The sequence below is a fragment of the Epinephelus fuscoguttatus genome, linkage group LG4, assembly GCF_011397635.1.
Source record: "Epinephelus fuscoguttatus linkage group LG4, E.fuscoguttatus.final_Chr_v1".
Classification (NCBI taxonomy): Eukaryota; Metazoa; Chordata; class Actinopteri; order Perciformes; family Serranidae; genus Epinephelus; species Epinephelus fuscoguttatus.
Genome location: NC_064755.1, coordinates 4,473,637 through 4,491,096, shown reverse-complemented (window position 1 = coordinate 4,491,096; position 17,460 = coordinate 4,473,637). Strand labels below are relative to the sequence as shown.

The following is a 17,460-nucleotide window of genomic DNA, read 5'->3' as shown; positions in this document are numbered from 1 at the left end:
TATCCCTTCAGCTAGGAGAACTGCCAGCTTCTCTTGTGGGGTTAATGTCTAGAAGTTTGGGGTTTTACATGGCTATTTCTCCAAAATGGGAAGCTCTGAGGAGAACTTATCTCTCTCACTCTCTCTGATAGTCTGTCTCTCAAGCTCCCCTTTTCTTTTAAACTGTTATTAGCTTCAGTGGCATGAGCGTAATTATTTATAGTAAATGTTAGGATGAGATACAATGAATGAAATAGCACAGAGTAGTACAGACAGCACAGTTTATTGTGTGTGTGTGTGTGTGTGTGTGTGTGTCAGAGGTCAGACGTCAGACGTCAGAGGCAGGAAGTCATCATTTCAGTATGTGTGAGAGACACAGAGTAACTAGTGAGGAGTGGACTTGATTGAAGGAGAGGAAGGATTGAGGGAGTAAGTGTTGATAGATGTACATTTCCTCAATAAGCTCACTGTCTCAGAGAGGCGGTCATGTGGTTCACATTCCTGGAATGGCTCTTCATCTCCTTTTTCCTCTTCTCCTTTCTGCTGTTTCTCCACCTCTCCCTTTGCTTTCCTTGTTCTCTACTCTCTGCCTTGTTTTCATGTTTTCTCATCTTTATTCCTACTTCTCTCTTCCCTTCTTTTGTTTCCTTTTTTCTCCTTAATGTGTCTCTTTTCTTTCCCTGGCTTTTCTTTACTCCTGCCTCTGTGCTTTTCCTCTCATTTATTTAATCCCTCTCTTTCCGTCCTCTTCCCGAACATTTGTTTTTTTTTCTTTTCCTTCTTTTCTTTCTTCTTTTCCTCCTTTTCATTGTTCATCCCCACTGTGCTGCTTTCCTTTCCTCTCTCCCTAAACAAAGGCAGTAGATGTAATGAATTCAACCGTTTAAAATCTAGTTTTATGACTGTGTGTGTGTGTGCGTGTGTGTGCGCGCGCGCATGTGTAATTGAGGGTGTATTTTATAGTTTCTGTGTGTGATCATGGTTGCATATTCCTGTCTTCTTTACTGATTTGTATTTCATATGAATTTTTAAAGAAGAAATAAATGTATTCTTGGTGAATGCTTGATTACATTCTGTGAAATTCACATGATGCTCAGGAGGTTTTAAAGTACCTTTACATTTGCCTTTTTTCTGGGCCTCTCACATGCACAGTCCAGCTGAGAGCAGAGCGAAACTACACCAGACTGGACTGAAGTGAAGGGTCATCCACTTAGATGCCTCCTGTGTACTTCCATCAGCATTTTTATTTACCAAACACATAGAATGAGTGTGTCCTGTTAAAGCCTGTCAGCCACAAACTTCTGATAAGCACCCTCTCGTATTTTCAATATCTCAAAAGCAGCAACAGCTGGAGGAAATTATGAGACCAGACTGTGAACTGTGCACACAAAATCAGGATTTTACATATATGATCTCAGAAGCCTGTCTTATGGACTGAGCTCTTTTTTTTTCATTCAGCAGTTTTGTTATTAACAGACTTCCAGTCTGCAGCCGGGTTAAGCTGGTTTTATGTCACTGTTCCTACAGACAGTGCTGTGTAGAAAGCAGCTGTTTGCCCCACGTTTTGAAATTATCACCACATCTGATACCAGCTACCACACTGAGTCATTTACATCTCCCATCAAGTCTATTATACAGTAGAGTAATGTTGAACACACTGAAATCAGTTTACAAAAACAGAAGGATTTTTTTTTTAACATTTTAAAAAAAAATCTTAAATTTAATTTATAGAAGTCTCAATAATTTCTCTTACCTTGCACTTATGTTAAGTGAGTGTACTTTGTAACTGTTCAATCCATCTATCTATTTGATGGTACAGTACTTGTCCAGATCCAGGTTGCATTAGTTCAATTAGTTTATCAATAGGAATTATTTTTGTATACTGCTGTCCCTACTGGTTTCCATGATACTTGCATCATGTGTACGGTGTCCATGTGAAACAGGTATTTAATTGAATCTAAGTGGTTTTAAGACGTCTTGAGTGTAACTCTGCAGATATAGACCGGTGGGATTCATAAGACCACTGACTGAATATGAGTTTAGTGTCAGCTATAGGCCCACCACATGTGTGCTGTATTCTCTCATCATGTCATATCACAACATTGCTTTCACATACGTGTGTGTTCGCAAATGTGTGTAGAACCCACAATTGGGCAAACAATACATGGTCCCCTCAAGGGAGTAAAACGAGTAAATGTGAGTGTGTGTTTGTGTGTGTGTGTGTGTTTGTGTGTGTGTGTGTGTGTGTGTGTGTGTGTGTGTGTGTGCGTGCGTGCGTGTGTGCGTATGTGTGTGTGTGTGTGTGTGTGTGTGTGTGTGTGTGTTTCCAGTGTGATGTGTGTAGCAGCATGTTAATCATGTCTTTTTCTCTGTATTCAGGTGTATGACACTCCTCCCATGGTGGTGAAGGGACCCTCTAGTGGTCAAGATATATATGACACCCCAGCAAGCACAGACAAGAACACACAACAGACGGTGAGGTTGTGTGTATTTATACAGTATGACAGTGTTGTTCAAACTGCTTGACAGTGGCAGTTTGAAGATATACTGCGTATATTAGGGTGTACGGCACTCTGTATCCCTACTGTCATGTTCAAAAGTGTGATTTAAATCAGTGGTCAAGGTTGCTTTAATATTTTACATTTTATTTTACCTTTTCATTCCCCCCCTCTCTTCAGGTCTATGACTTCCCCCCGTCTGTCAGTAAAGACGTCCCTGATTCCCAGCCAATTAGAGAGGAGACCTATGATGTACCCCCCCACTTTGCCAAGCTCAAGCCAGTCCCCGTCCCTCCTGGCCAGTACCTGCACAACAATCTCAATGATGACGACGAGCCGCCGATTCCAGAGGATGTGTATGACGTCCCACCCCCCATCCTGACTGACAAGCATTACCATGGAGACAGGAGTGGAGTCAGCCAGGCACCCCAGGAGATCTACGACATCCCGGCCAGCCTGCGGACTGGAGGGCACCCCACCCAGGATGTCTACGACTTCCCCCGTGAGCGAGAAGAGAAAGGCGGAGAGAGGGGAGACCACTATGTCTATGATGTCCCACCACAGGTAGGAGAGTTAAATGGACAGTCCCACATGGAAACTGCTCGCTAAGATTGTTTGCATCCTGCTTTAACTGAGATAGTCTGTATGTTATTTCAGTGGTGCTTCATGTTTTCTAGGTTGTGCGTGATGCTCAGTCCACCAGTGAGGAGCTCACCTTGTCCTTCAAACGGCTGTCTGCCTCAAGCACAGGAAGCACACGTAGCAACCACTCTGCTTCATCTTTAGACATGGTCCCTGTCCGTGACACCTCCTCTTCCTCACTTCCTGCCCCTGGCCCCATTCCAGGGAAACCCCTTATCTTGGACCTGGAGCAGGCCATGGAGCGTCTGTCCCGCCTCCAGCAAGCTGTTGAGTCCAGCGTTTCCCACATGATGTCGTTCATCACAGGTAACTGGAGAAGCCCTGCTCACCTGGAAGGAAACCTGCCGGCCATTCATCAAGCTGCGGACCGGGTGCGTTCGGCTGTCCGAGACTTCCTTGAATTTGCCCGGGGCGCTGTGGCAAACTCCGCCCAGGCCACGGACCGCTCCCTGCAGACCAAGTTGGGTCGTCAGGTGGGGAAGATGGAGGAGGTCTTCCAGAGTTTGATTCGACACAGTCAGAGCTTAGACGCCATTTCCTGGTCACACACTGCGCTCTCGACACCGCCACCAGGAGGGGATGACTTAGATCGACTAATCATGACGGCGCGAGGCATCCCTGACGATGCCAAGCAGCTTGCCTCCTTTCTCCACGGTAACGCCTCGCTGCTCTTCAAACGGACCAACCGGCAGCAGCAGCAGCTGCCACTTCCTCCAATCCCAGGGGAGATCAGTGGTCACATGACAGGATCAGGAAGTGGGAGCTATCAGGGAGGGGAGAGGGTGAACATTCAATCACGGCCCCTCCCCTCTCCGCCAAAGTTTACAGCTGCAGAGGAAGAGGAAGGTGTGGACAGGCCATATGAGACCACAGAGGAAGGCTGGATGGAGGACTATGACTACGTACACTTACAGGTACATACACACATGCATACACTTTTTCATTAAGTTGTTTATGGAGTTGTTGATCCAGACTTCACATAGTTTATATTTTTGAGAAAAAATTGTAATACATTTTGTCATGGTTTTTTTTGTTTGTTTGTTTTTTTTAAGTTACTTTTTCTTTTTTAAATAATGGAAACATCATCAACACATATTTTTCGTTGTAGTTTTTTGTTGACTAAATGAACACTGCCTGCTTGAACTACAGCTCTGTACCATCTGGCCAGTCAGCAGTCATTGCTCCATTTGTTTTCCTGATATGTAGTGAAGGCTGCATCTAAAGTATTTAATGTAGGGGTTTTTTTTACTCACTATTGGGTGCCAAGCTGGCTTATTGTTGTTGTTTTTGTTGTTTTAAATAAATGTATACATTAATTTAACAGGTACAATGCAATACAAATATTAAGGACCCTTTTTTTGGTTACATGTATGCATTTACATTATGCATATATTTTTATTTTACTTTTATTTAGCATTTACTTTTTTGTTTGTTTTACGTTTTTCCCCTCAGTCCATCCTGGGTGGGGTGACCTAATGATAAAAAACGAATGAATAAAAAATAGAGAATAGAAGAAAATTATAATAAAAACTATAAATATCTATTTCAAAATTCTAATAACAAAATAAATAAAATAGTGGAGCTTAGCTATCTTGTTAGGTTGGTATGTCCTTTACTTTACTCTTGGTGTTGCTGGATATGAATGACACTGTGTTCAGTGAGAGTGTGTGTGTGTGCGCGCGAGGGAGAGTCTGCAGTACTCCGTGCTGGTCACACTCACTGTCTCACACACACTCACATACACACCTTTCAGCCATGATGAATGAGTGCATGTGCACATGAAGAGTCAGCAACTTTTTTTTTTAACCAAGCAAGCATATGTGTGTGTGTGTGTGTGTGTGTGTGTGAGAGAGAGAGAGAGAGCAAGGCTGTGTGTATGTGAAGAGATATTTAAGTCTTATCAAAGTCATTGCAGTTTCTTTTTGTGACCACTGGAGGGAGACAGAGGCTTAATATTACTTGAGGTCCTCTCATTTATCCACAAACAAAGAGAAATGTGTTTGAAATAAATCATGTAAGTGTGTACATGGGGTGTAACAGCTGTGTGTCTGTGTGTTGATGTGTCAGGGAAAGGAAGAGTTTGAGAAGAACCAAAGACAGCTACTGGAGAAAGGCAACATCATCAGACACAAGACACAACTGGAACAGCAACAGGTACAAGTGTGTGTGTGTGTGTGTGTGTGTGTGTGTGTGTGTGTGTGTGTGTGTGTGTGTGTGTGTGGTCAGTCCATCACTTTCACTTGTTCTGTGATTCTGTTTGTGTGAGAGAGTGAACATAGATGGCAGCAAAAATGAGTGGTCATCATTAGAACGTCAGCTGCTTTAATCAATGGGCAGCCACTTTATTAAGTTGTTATGAAGCCAAAACTTTGAGATAAATCAGGCTATAAAGTTTGATAATGATTTTTTTTTTCCACATATTAACCCTGTCTCCTAGATTTTACATGTGTATGAGATGTGTGAGAACATAACCACTGAGACAACGTTTTTCTATGTTGCTAAAATAGTAATTTTATGTACAGTTCTGGATTTGCAGGAATGTGGTGCAGGTGGATGGCAGACATACAAAGTGCAGGACTGTGACATCAGAATCCCAAGATCACACATAGATGATAATAAGCAACATTTCCTCATTAAATTCATAAAGAACGTAATTCGCTTGACATTTAGTCTCCCTCAACATATTTGTTGTTTCAAATTAATTATGTATAAACATAATTTCTAGGAGACTAGGCTGCACATACACACTTTAGTCATCATAAACAGTTTAAAATATTGAAAATGTCACTCATGTGTAACTGAAAAACAAAGGTTTTGCAGTTGTGTGTGTTTGAGCCATTCACTGCTGTGTGTATGCGTGGTTTTACTGTTTGTGGGTGCTTTCATCTGTATATTAATGTGGGTTCTCTAATTAGCCCGGTAAAGACATCTCTTAGTTTCTAGCTTTCATACTTTAAAGAACGTAACAGTTGCTGTGGGAACATTCACTTTTTATAAGTTTAAGATAAGACAAAGGTTATGAAAAAAAAAATTAAAAGCATATAACACATTTTGATGAAATAGGTTGTCATGCTTTATATATATATATATATATATATATATCATAAATACAGCAACCCAAGATACATGACCTGCCATGATACTTTGTTGATTAAGGATCAATTTTGTCTTTTTGGAAGAAAATTATAACAATGAAACAAACAGCTCACACCATGCATGCCTCTAATATTCACTTATTTATTACACCTAGATGACATTTTTTTTTTTTTTTTTGGGCATTTTGCCTTTAATGGACAGGACAGGTAAGCGTGAAAGGGGGGGAGAGAGAGAGAGGGTGACATGCAGCAAAGGGCCACAGGCTGGATTCGAACCCGGGCCGCTGCAGCAACAGCCTTGTATATGGGGCGCCTGCTCTACCACTAAGCCACCGACGCCCCACCTAGATGACATTTTGAACTGTCAGTGTTAGTTTAATGAAGCTCTGTCACCTAGGTGTAAGAAATAAGTGAACATTGGAGCCCTTCAGTGTGCAAGCTGGATTTTTTTATGTGTTTATGGCATACATCTACTAGAAAATTATAGAATATAAGAATAAGTTTACATAGTTCCTCAAAAATATGTGAGGGAAAAAGCCATGAACACTGTCTGTAGCATTTCCTATAAAGCTGCACCAATCAGAAAACAGGGTTGTACGTAGGCTGAGCGGCAAGGAATTCTCTCAAAGCACTCACTGCTGTTTGTAAATTTTATTGCTGTGAACTCATGATAAAAATTAGAACAGACTTAGATGAGTCAGATGAGTTGTAAGTATGAACTGTCTTCTTCCTCCTCTCCTTCCAGATTAAACAGTTTGAGCGGCTAGAGCAGGAAGTCAGCCGGCCAATCAACAACGACATTACGGGCTGGGTCCCGTCCCCTCACCACCCTCTTGGCCAGAATGGCTCTGGAGGCCACTCCTCCAAGCTGTGCCACGGCGACAGGCATCTCCTCCTCTTCTACCAGGAGCAATGTGAGCAGAATGTCACCACGGTGACCAATGCCATCGACGCCTTTTTCACCGCCGTCAACTCCAACCAGCCGCCCAAGATCTTTGTGGCACACAGCAAGTTCGTCATCCTCAGCGCGCACAAGCTGGTGTTCATTGGTGACACTCTGTCACGCCAGGCCAAGTCTCCTGATGTGAGGGCCCGGGTGGCCCAGAGCAGCAACACCCTCTGTGAAAAACTCAAAGACATTGTGATCAGCACAAAGACGGCAGCACTCCAGTATCCTTCCCCTGGAGCAGCCAGAGAGATGAATGAGAGGGTGAGGGAGTTGGCAGGCTGTACACAGCAGTTCAAGATGGTGCTGGGGCAGCTGCTGGTGATGTAGGTGGGGGCGAGGGGGGGTGAGGAAAAGAAACCAAACAGTGACACAAACTGAGATGTCCCAGAAATGCAGGGCAGTGAATCCTCACTGTCACAAGGGGTGGAAAACCCTGCACGCCCCTGCAGTACAGGGTAGGAGGACCTGGAGCCTCATGGAGCACAGAGTGCTGTGGGAAACCCTGTACACCCTTCCATTGTGAGGTTGGAGACCCCACATCCAGCCTCTGCTCCCTCCCTACCTCACCTTCCACTGGGACCATTCTTCCCTCATCCCTCCTTCCTCTGCGTGCTTTTTATTCTAGACACACTAAAAGGAACATTTTATCTTCAGTGGGCTGGGCCAATGGTTGTAAAATAATCATTGTAAATATTTAAGTTACCTATTTAGTCAGAAAAGCAGACAGAAAAAAAGAACTTCCAGTATATAAATATAAATATATGGTTCTTTTTTTGAAGAAAGAAAAGATGAAAACATAAGTGTAGTTTTTAGACAATATCAATAATTGTTATTATTATTGCTATACCGTATAATTCTGGCTCTGATTCTTGATCCTTGTATCATTATTGTTATGGATGTGTAAATTCCAGATGATATGTATGACTGTATGTTGTAGTACATCTATGCTCTTCTTCATCCCTGACAAAGGCACACTTTCCAAAAAGCACTGGAGCACACACCCACATTTAAACTTCACCAGATGACATGTTGCCTGTGTGTTGGAGCAGTATGTTACACAGCAGAGTGGCTCAGTAATCCACACTGATGTCAGTCCACTGGTGCAGGCAACACTGCTGCCATGAGATGTCCACAGAACTGTACAGTTCCAGTCCTGCAGTTATTAAAGATGATTTCAGTGCCATCTCAGTTGCTTTTTTGGAAAACTATATGTAGGTTGTTTTGTAAGAGGCATGTATTAGAGAAAAGGAGTGTAAAAGATTCAAAATTAGAAATGACATTAAACCTGCTTTTCTTCCTTTCTCTGACACTGTGATATGTTTGTTTTTTTTCTTTTGAAATTTTAAAATAATGATGAAATGTGATCACCTGAAGACACTGTGTTGGGTGTCTGCACAGGCATATGTGTAGTGCCCTAATTTCCCAGCCTAATGCCAAACACTATTTAAAAAATACCAAGACTGGAGTCTCAGTGCCAAGTGTCTACATCATCACAGAAAAAATCTATGAGTTTTCAGGGTTTTTACTGGCTGAAATTAGTGTTTGACAAAGTTAAAGCAGCCTTGACTGCTGATTTATATCACACACAGGACAGTAAGAATACAGTGTGCCACACACTGACACTTTTAGACAGTTTATCTTCAAATTACCAGCATCATGCAGTTTGAACAACACTGTCATACTGTATAAAACACAGCCTCACCATTTGCTGTGTGTTCTTGTCTGTGCTTGCTGGGGTGTCATATATTTCTTGACCACTAGAGGGTCCCTTCACCACCTTGGGAGAAGTTTCATACACCTGAATACAGAGAAAAAGACAGACATCAATAACATGCTGTCACACACATCATACTGGAAACACACACACACACACACACATATTTACTCGTTTTCCTCCCTTAAGGGGACCGTGTATTTTTTGCCCAACTGTAGGGTCCACACATCTGTGGATGCAATGTTGTGATGTGATGATGTGATGAGAGAATACAGCACACATAGGTAGGTCTATCGCTGATATTAGGGCTGCGTGTTATTTCATTTGAACATCGCCATTGCGATGTGCGCATGTGCAATAGTCACATCACAGGACATGCAATGTTTTCTCTTTTTTTAGAACATGTAAACTCATGGCGTCAAGCTCCAGTAGCCCTTGACTGGCAGTCATGCCATTTATGTCATTTCAGTTTTGTGTTTTACCAACATTCAGCTCAGTTTATTGAGCCTCACTGAAATTCAGGGTTATACTTGACATTATAAGAACAGGGATTTAGAGTCACTTGTGTGACTTCAGGTTAGCAGACTGGCACAGGATTGTTTGTTTCCCAATCAAAACATTTGACAAGGCTCATTTACCCAAGTTATGTGTTGTGGGCACTCTGAAGACAGTACCTTAAGCTTAAACTCCACAGTCTCAACTGTGGGCGTATACAGCATATTACAGCTTTTCAGTGAGGTTTAGATTAGCCAAAGGCTAAGTATACCCATTTAGAGAGCGTAAAGATACCTACCAGATGAACCCCTATACTAATGATTACTATTTCAAAAATCTGTTCTGTCTCTCAGGTTAATTAATTCAGATGCATGTCACAACTGAACTAACTGACAATGTTTCATATCAAATCAAATCAAATCAAATCAGGCTTTAATTGTCATCTCACCAAACATACAAAGGTAATGCAGGTAAAACAAAACTGTTTGCGGGAGGTCGTTCCAACATTATATTAATAAATACTAAAACCATAAAATAGACATCAGTAAAATACAATAAAACTATCCCACGATAAATCACAAACTAAAAGTCCAGTATGACACTTCACATCAAACATCAGCAGTGACCATTTCCAGAAAAAGTGACAATTGGCATTTAGCATATAAAGTGACCACGTGCAGTGCTGTGTAGTATTTATAAGGTGCATGGAATGGAGAGTCCAGCTTAACTCTTTAGTATCGACTGGTCCTAGATTTGACGCTGTGGTGACGTTTGCCTGATGGCAGCAGTTCAAAATGCCTGTGGAAAGAGCACTCCACAGGTGTCTGTTGTTTATCTGTTTGAAAACAGATAATGAGGGAAATGGAAGGATAGAATGAAAAAGACATAAATAAAATGAAACAGAAACTGTGATGAAATACAAAATAAATACATATTGTTTAAATAATATAAAGGTAGAGATCAACTGGTGCCTGACTGTTCAGAGGCTGTCATTGTGTCCATGGATCAGTAGTGTATGTTGAATTTGTCTATTGTTGACACAGCCCAAAACTGTCAATGGAGCATAGTGTCATTGTGAAGATGTGAAGAGCTGTAAAGTTATGACCTTTGGCGTGTCCAGTAGCTGGAGAACTGCTGCTTCCCTGGCCAGTGTTTAGTGTAAGTACAGTTTTAATGTAGCGACATGGAGAAGAGGCAGGAAATAAAATAAGTGAGAAGCTTTATTCCACACCTGTAATTGTTAATGCAGATAGCACACATAAAGTGTAATGCCGACAGTGTTTATGTCAGTTGTTTGGTAAAAAAAAAAAAAAAAATCTTAAACTAAGGGAATTAAAACCAAAACAAAACAAAAAAAACATACTTTTTAATGTAGTTTTATAAATAAACTAGGTTTGGGAACAAAGACCATGCCTCAAACACATCCAAATCCCATCTCATTTTTTTCACATAAACAATGGCATCATGTCTGCTCAGTGTTTGTTTGATATGAAGAAGAGGCATCATGTCACTCAAGCTGACTTGTCTTGTGGTCTCTAGGGCTTCAGTGATTTCTGGGTTGGCATATATTTTCCTCTCATCCAGATTCAGCATGTGTAGTCCACAGAGAGAGGCCACTCTGCTGATAACAACATAAGCCCGGTTCAAAAATGTGATTTAGTGACACTACAGCTGATTACCTTGTCATGCCTTGAACCTTATGTATTGTACAAGCAAAGGCAAGTTTAATAGGAAACTGCCTGTGTGCCACTCCTTCTGTTTCAGATTCTCCTCTGCTCTCTAAATGTGCACTAGATCATCAGGTCCTCCTGGTGTTCTATTACAAAAGTTCCTTCCAGCTGTTTCATCATCCATCCTGAGCCCCAGCATAGTGACATGTTCACGACCATTTTCTCAAGAGGTTAGTACCCTGACTAGTGTGGAGAAAGAACTATTCACCAATCCTTGAGACACGTCTATGTTCCTGATGACACAAGCACTCTCAGCAACATTTAGTGAATCTAGTAAGTGATTTCTGCCTCCTTTAAATGGTTTACTTTGTCTTGTCATTCTGCCACTTTTTGTAGTCATCTGCATCAATGTTTCTGACATAAGAATGGTGCAGAGCTAATGTTGCTGAGTTGTGTGAATTAACATGTTTATTAGTTACAGAAATGTGCAGGGCATCAGATGGACAAAGTGCTGATTCAGTGACAGCCTGTGACATCAAAGCTCTGTCTGCTTCAGACAGCTCATCTGACTTCTCTTTCACACAGATCCTGTTCAACATCTCTGCAAAGGCCACATCATCCTTCTGATGCATAATCTCAGTCAGGGTGATCATCTTAAAGTGTTCCTGCCATAGGTGAATCTCAAACGGGTCATACACACAGAGAGGTTTAGACTGTCGCATGGGTGGTAGCTGCTAAAAGTCCCCAACAGCTTTCAGTGACATTCCTCCAGAGGGTCTCTGACTGCCTTTGATCTGCTTCAGTCTGGCACCCACATAGGCAAAAAGAGGCTTTGACACCATGGACACTTCATCAATGATAATGATTTCAGCATTTTAAAGTTCACATCTGAATTCATCCACTTGTTGCCCAGTCCTAAACTAAGTCAGTCTACATACAGACAGCTGTCATTTTAGCGTATTAGTAACAATTTGCTATTAGCCGAACTAGTGTGCTGTCTAAATCAGCATGTAAGACATAACCATACCCATCCATCGTCAACATCTAAAATGCTAAACAGTGTTGTCCTCTCCCTGTAAAATCAGCAGACCAAATGTACGTATTCAAACACATGGTGAGACAGACACACACTACTACTTCCTTTCATCACACAAATTCCTCCCCCGCTGTATAATTAGACTATCTACAATGTTTAGTATTGAACGGCCTCCATGTAATAGAGCTCCAAGTTATAAAAACACAGTGTACATTTTCCATAAAATGTATGATAAAAGCCGTTTCACAGTGAAACTCCAAGTACAGCCACACATTTTGACAAATAAATGCAGTTCAGTTTATTTGTTAAATTCATCTTACTGAGACTAGCAGTGTAACTTACTGTGTGCTGCGTAACAAAAGCAATTCAATGCAATAGCTTTAATTAGCCAGTTAGGCGACCTGCAACTATAACGCCAAGGCCACACTGCCTGCGAAGCACAGCACACTGAAATTCACCAAACACCTCTGTTCACATCAGACGCGCATTTCTCCGTGCCGGTCGACAAGCAATTCTGCTCCCAGCTGTTGTTTTTCCATCACGGGTAACTACCCGGCTTGACAAATTCGCTCGCGGCTCGTGCAGAAAATAGACCAGACGCCGAAATGATCGCTGCAGTGCTGGTGGTGGAGCTGCGCGGCGCGGCCGGTGTGGATGACACAATCGGTTAACATGGGCGCCGAAAGGAAACTGGCTTCGCTTCTCTGCGCTTCGAGGCTATTCGCGGCGCTTCCGTGGGCTGTGTGGCCCTGGCGTCACGCTGTGTAAAACACAAGGAAAAGGGAATAATAGGTCCTCCTCCAAAGCCGATTCACAATCAAACTCTAAAGGCAGCCACACATTACATGGTGTAAGATTACAGAATTACAGAAATGTAATTTTTTGTGATTTATTAATCAATATATTGATTATAAACCAAACTAACATGGAGACTATGGGGGCTGGAGGTATTGGTCAAGAAAATTAAAATATCATTACAAGTACTGTTTTACAGAGGACACATTTTTCAGGAAACCTAACAAAACAAAAGATGTCATATAGAGGCATGTTTTCCATATATTAAAATTCAGGGAAGGTATTTGTGTAAGAATGTATTAATTATATTAAAATGCATAGTGTGACAATGACACATGTCTTCATTCATCCAAATTAGGGGTGTATGACCAAATACATACTTATATATACATACATATATTTGGTTGTTTTTTTTTTTGTTGTTTTTTTGCTGCTGCAAAACCTGTTTGTTCTTTCACAAACCATTTACATCACTGGTGCTTGGAAAAATTACAGGCTATATCAGTTTGGATTTGTAGTCTCTGCCCTTGTATCCAGGGGGCGTCCTTTAGATGTATCTAAAAACATATCCTCCTTGTTGTCTCACATTGCAAACTGTGTGTCCACCAGCCAAAACTACCTCATTTATTATGAGTGCAGAGGCTATTACTGATGAGGATGTTTTTGATCTAGCGCCATGATCAGGTAAAATTTTAATTTGGTTATGTTGGTTATGACCAAATACCTGTGAAATAACATTCCCCTCAGCCTCACCTGTACTTTGTGTGATTGGTGGTGATTTAATAATGTTAGCATGCCAAGGTAGATTGTTAGGGTCTGGGCAGCTAAGCTGCCAGGACACTATTGTAATCTGTCTGTCCTGCATCTCTCTCTCTCTGTCTCTCTCTCTGTCTCATTGTGTCATACGGATTACTGTTAATTTATTATGCCGATCTGTTCTGTACGACATCTATTGCACGTCTGTCCGTCCTGGAAGAGGGATCCCTCCTCAGTTGCTCTTCCTGAGGTTTCTACCATTTTTTCCCCTGTTAAAGGGTTTTTTGGGGAGTTTTTCCTTATCCGCTGTGAGGGTCCTAAGGACAGAGGGATGTCGTATGCTGTAAAGCCCTGTGAGGCAAATTGTGATTTGTGATAGTGGGCTTTATAAATAAAATTGATTGATTGATTGATCCTAGGTATTCTTCTTCTTCTTCGTCTTCCAAGGAAATCATACTTCCCATGGGTGAAAACTCACCAAACTTTGCACAAAGGTCCAGTCCCATGCCAGATATCCTCAGCTGTAAACTCAAGCCAATAGTCCTGATGGTGGCGCTACAGCAAGCCTCTAAAGTTCAAAACAATTCATAACAAATCAACCATACGTGCTACAACTTCACAACTTTCATCAAACTGTAGCCCCAGTACTGAAGAAACTTTTGTACATTTAAACCTATCGCAAATTATGAAGTTCATCACTCTGGTTTTTTTTCAAAAACTGTAAAACTTATTAAACCTATCTCCTCCCACAATTTTTGCTCAATTGACACCAAACTTGCTACAGAGCATCTTCAGACTGTCCTACACAAAGTATGTTTCTCAGATTTTTGATTTATCAAAAATTGAGCCTACAGTGCATCAAAATGTTTGACTGTAAATGGTACTGTAAACATATACATGCAAATTCTTGCTAAATAAATCTTCAATGTTCATGAAGAAAATGACAAAATTCTAGAGTCATGGTAGATGATGTGTGGCAAATTTCAGAATTTTATCTCAAAAACTGAATTTTTGACAGCATTTTGAATTTTGCTCTAATGTGAACAATTGGAGTCAATGTAAAAATGGTAATTTTAAACATCAGTTTTTCACTTATGGAGCCAATAAATCATTGTTACAAAAAAATTACCAACATCTCCATGCTGTCTAGATGCAATATGTGTCTTTTCAGATTTTTCTCTTAATAACTGAATTTTTTACAGTGGTTTCAAATCTGCCTTTCCATGCAGGGATGGCTGCTTTCCTACACAACAGTGAATGGCTTACTCAGTTTGTGAAGCCACTGTTGAGTTGCTACTTGCCAATTAGCTCAGAGCGGTAGATGACTGTCTTAGGTTCCAGAGGTTGCGGATTCAAGCCTCATCTGATGCAGAATCCACATTGTAATGTAAACATCTTCTTGTGCTCCAGCTTATTGCTTAAAATTGCCTGAGCGTGACTGATCACTGTGCAGCATCTTCAAGTCTTTTTTCTGCTAGAAAATCTGCCTTCTCATGCTTGAAAATAAACCAAACTTTGCACAAAGATCCAGTGTCAATACTTCAGTGTGAAACCATCTGAGGCTTCTCACTTTGCACATAGCTCAACTAGTTAAACATCAGTTTTTCACTTATGAAGCAAATCAATCATTGTTAAAATAAATTACCATCATCTCCATGCTGTCTAGATGCAACATGTGTATTTTTTAGATTTTTGTTTTGATAACTGAATTTTTTACAGTGGTTTGAAATCTGCTTTTCCATGCATGGACGGCTGCCAAACCTGCACATCTGGCTTAGTCAATTTGTGAAGCTACACTTGAATTGTCACTGACTAATTAGCTCAGTGAGATAGAAATTGATTCTTAGTCTCAAAGGTTGTGAGTTCAAGCCTCAGCTGATGCAAAAGGCAGATTGTGTTGCTAAATTCCTAAGTGTTTTCCAATTCTTCTGCTTGTTGCTCAGAACTGCCTAAAAATGCCCGGACCCAACCCATCGCAGCTATAATTAACATTATCCCTGCTAAACATCACATGTTAACATTGCCATTGTGAGCATGTTAGCAGGATGTTTTTATCTCAAAGCAGCCTCACAGAGCCACTAGTGTGTCTGTAGACTCCTAGCCTTTTACAATTGTATTTGCATTTATCAGTTCTGTGACACAGCATACAAGAACACATACAAGAACAGAAAACTCATCCACATAGTTTCAGATATCTGTGAAAGTCAGAAAAAGAAATATGAGGAAGTTTAAGATTCCAATCTGACACAGGAAATGATGGATACTAAAAGTGACGTGCTCCCATTCATTTAAAAATCAACAGTCAAGAACAAACATTAGAAAACAAAGATAAATAATAACATATTATCATCTTATGAAGCTGATAGGACAACCTGCTGTGAAATGTTTGAGTGGTGTTTGTGTCACTTGATGAATGTAAGTCCAATATTCATTCTATTTTAGCTCTGTTTCATCTCCTGAGATAAACATCTGTCTCTTTAGCTGCTTAATGCTTCTTTATGTGGCTTTATCAGCGATTTTTCATTAAAACTGCTGCTGGAAACTAGGCTTATTAAAGATGACAACTCTCAGTAGGCTCAGTGGTCTATTGTTAACATGAAAATATTGATTAGTGCAGCTGTAAATACATTTAATTACAAAGTCAATTAAAATAACACAAGTAAATTACAGCCTGTTTAACTGGTCAAATAAATAAAGAGTTAATTTAGATAAAACTCCTTCTCTGACTTAGTTCAAACTAAAATGACTGCTCTTTCCTCTGCTGGCTTATTGTGAGGGGCTTCAGTCTGTCTGTCCTAAGTTAGACGGAAGGAAGCACTATTCTTTAGTTTCCGGCGGTATGGTAACTTCATGTTTCTGCAGTTGTGGCTAACAACACATTTTCCACATCTTCTCAGTAGTGGCATCATCACAGCTGTACTAATGCTCTCTGGGAGAATATCACACTTCACTCTGGATGGTGTACGGTTAATGTTATCTTGCACTGCTTGAATTATGGAGTTAGATTTGTGTCTTTATTACATGAGAGAAAATAAATGATATGAGAGAAAATAAATATGAGAGAAAAAAATATTTGAGAGAAAAAGTTTTCACACTGATAGCAAAATAATTTACGAGAAAAAAAAACCTCTCTCAAAAAACTTTTACTCTCAAATATTATTTTTTTGCTATCAGTGTGAAAACATTTTCTCTAAAAAAAAAAAATTGTTTCTCTCAAAACATTTTTCTTCTCTCTCTCAAAACCTAAGCCTTTGCTGTTGTGTCAGGATTTTGTTCTCACTGTGAAAATAATGTCATGGGCAGGGCCACATTCCTATTGGCCAGTCTCAATCGAATTGACAGCTAGGTGAGGATCGTCTTGGGATTCGAATTCAACTGAATCATTCATCCACCATGGTGGATTCACCGGCATAGATGCACTGCGTTATTTGGGAGCTGAGACTCCAATGTTTGGGTGAGATGATGACACACACAACTCGATGGGTAGCTACCTGAGCAAGTTGGTTATCAAAATCATTCCTATAATGAATCCCTTTTCTCACCTAACGTTATTTTACCAAGATTGTGTTATTAACTGCACTAGCCAGCTAGTGTTAACTTTACATCTAGCTAGGTTATCCCATTACTTTACTACGGTGCTTTTCTCTTCCAGCATTCCATGTGTGGCAGGGTGAGCGCTGCTATACCTTCGCCCTTAATTGGCATCAGCTGGGCCTAATTTCCAGCTGTCGGAGCCTAATTGCGCAGTGGTGGCACCTGCGTTATTTGGTCTTCCCCTCACGGGCGCTCATTTCTACCTGGCATTTACCTGGCAAGGGCTGTGTGTGGCGT

At 40.8% G+C, this 17,460-nt stretch overlaps 1 protein-coding gene across 2 annotated transcripts in view; it reads left to right on the top strand.

Annotated features, from left to right (window-relative positions):
• Positions 1–8,472, top strand: part of bcar1 (BCAR1 scaffold protein, Cas family member) — a 118,722-nt gene extending 110,250 nt beyond the window's left edge. For both annotated transcript variants that reach the window (XM_049574420.1, XM_049574419.1), the window contains exons 4-8: positions 2,359–2,454; positions 2,658–3,041; positions 3,155–4,033; positions 5,187–5,273; positions 6,960–8,472. In XM_049574420.1, coding sequence (XP_049430377.1) covers positions 2,359–2,454; positions 2,658–3,041; positions 3,155–4,033; positions 5,187–5,273; positions 6,960–7,490 — 1,977 coding nt within the window. In that variant the 3' untranslated portion in view covers positions 7,491–8,472. The remainder of the gene's footprint in view (positions 1–2,358; positions 2,455–2,657; positions 3,042–3,154; positions 4,034–5,186; positions 5,274–6,959) is intronic.
• The last annotated feature ends 8,988 nt before the right edge of the window (positions 8,473–17,460 follow it).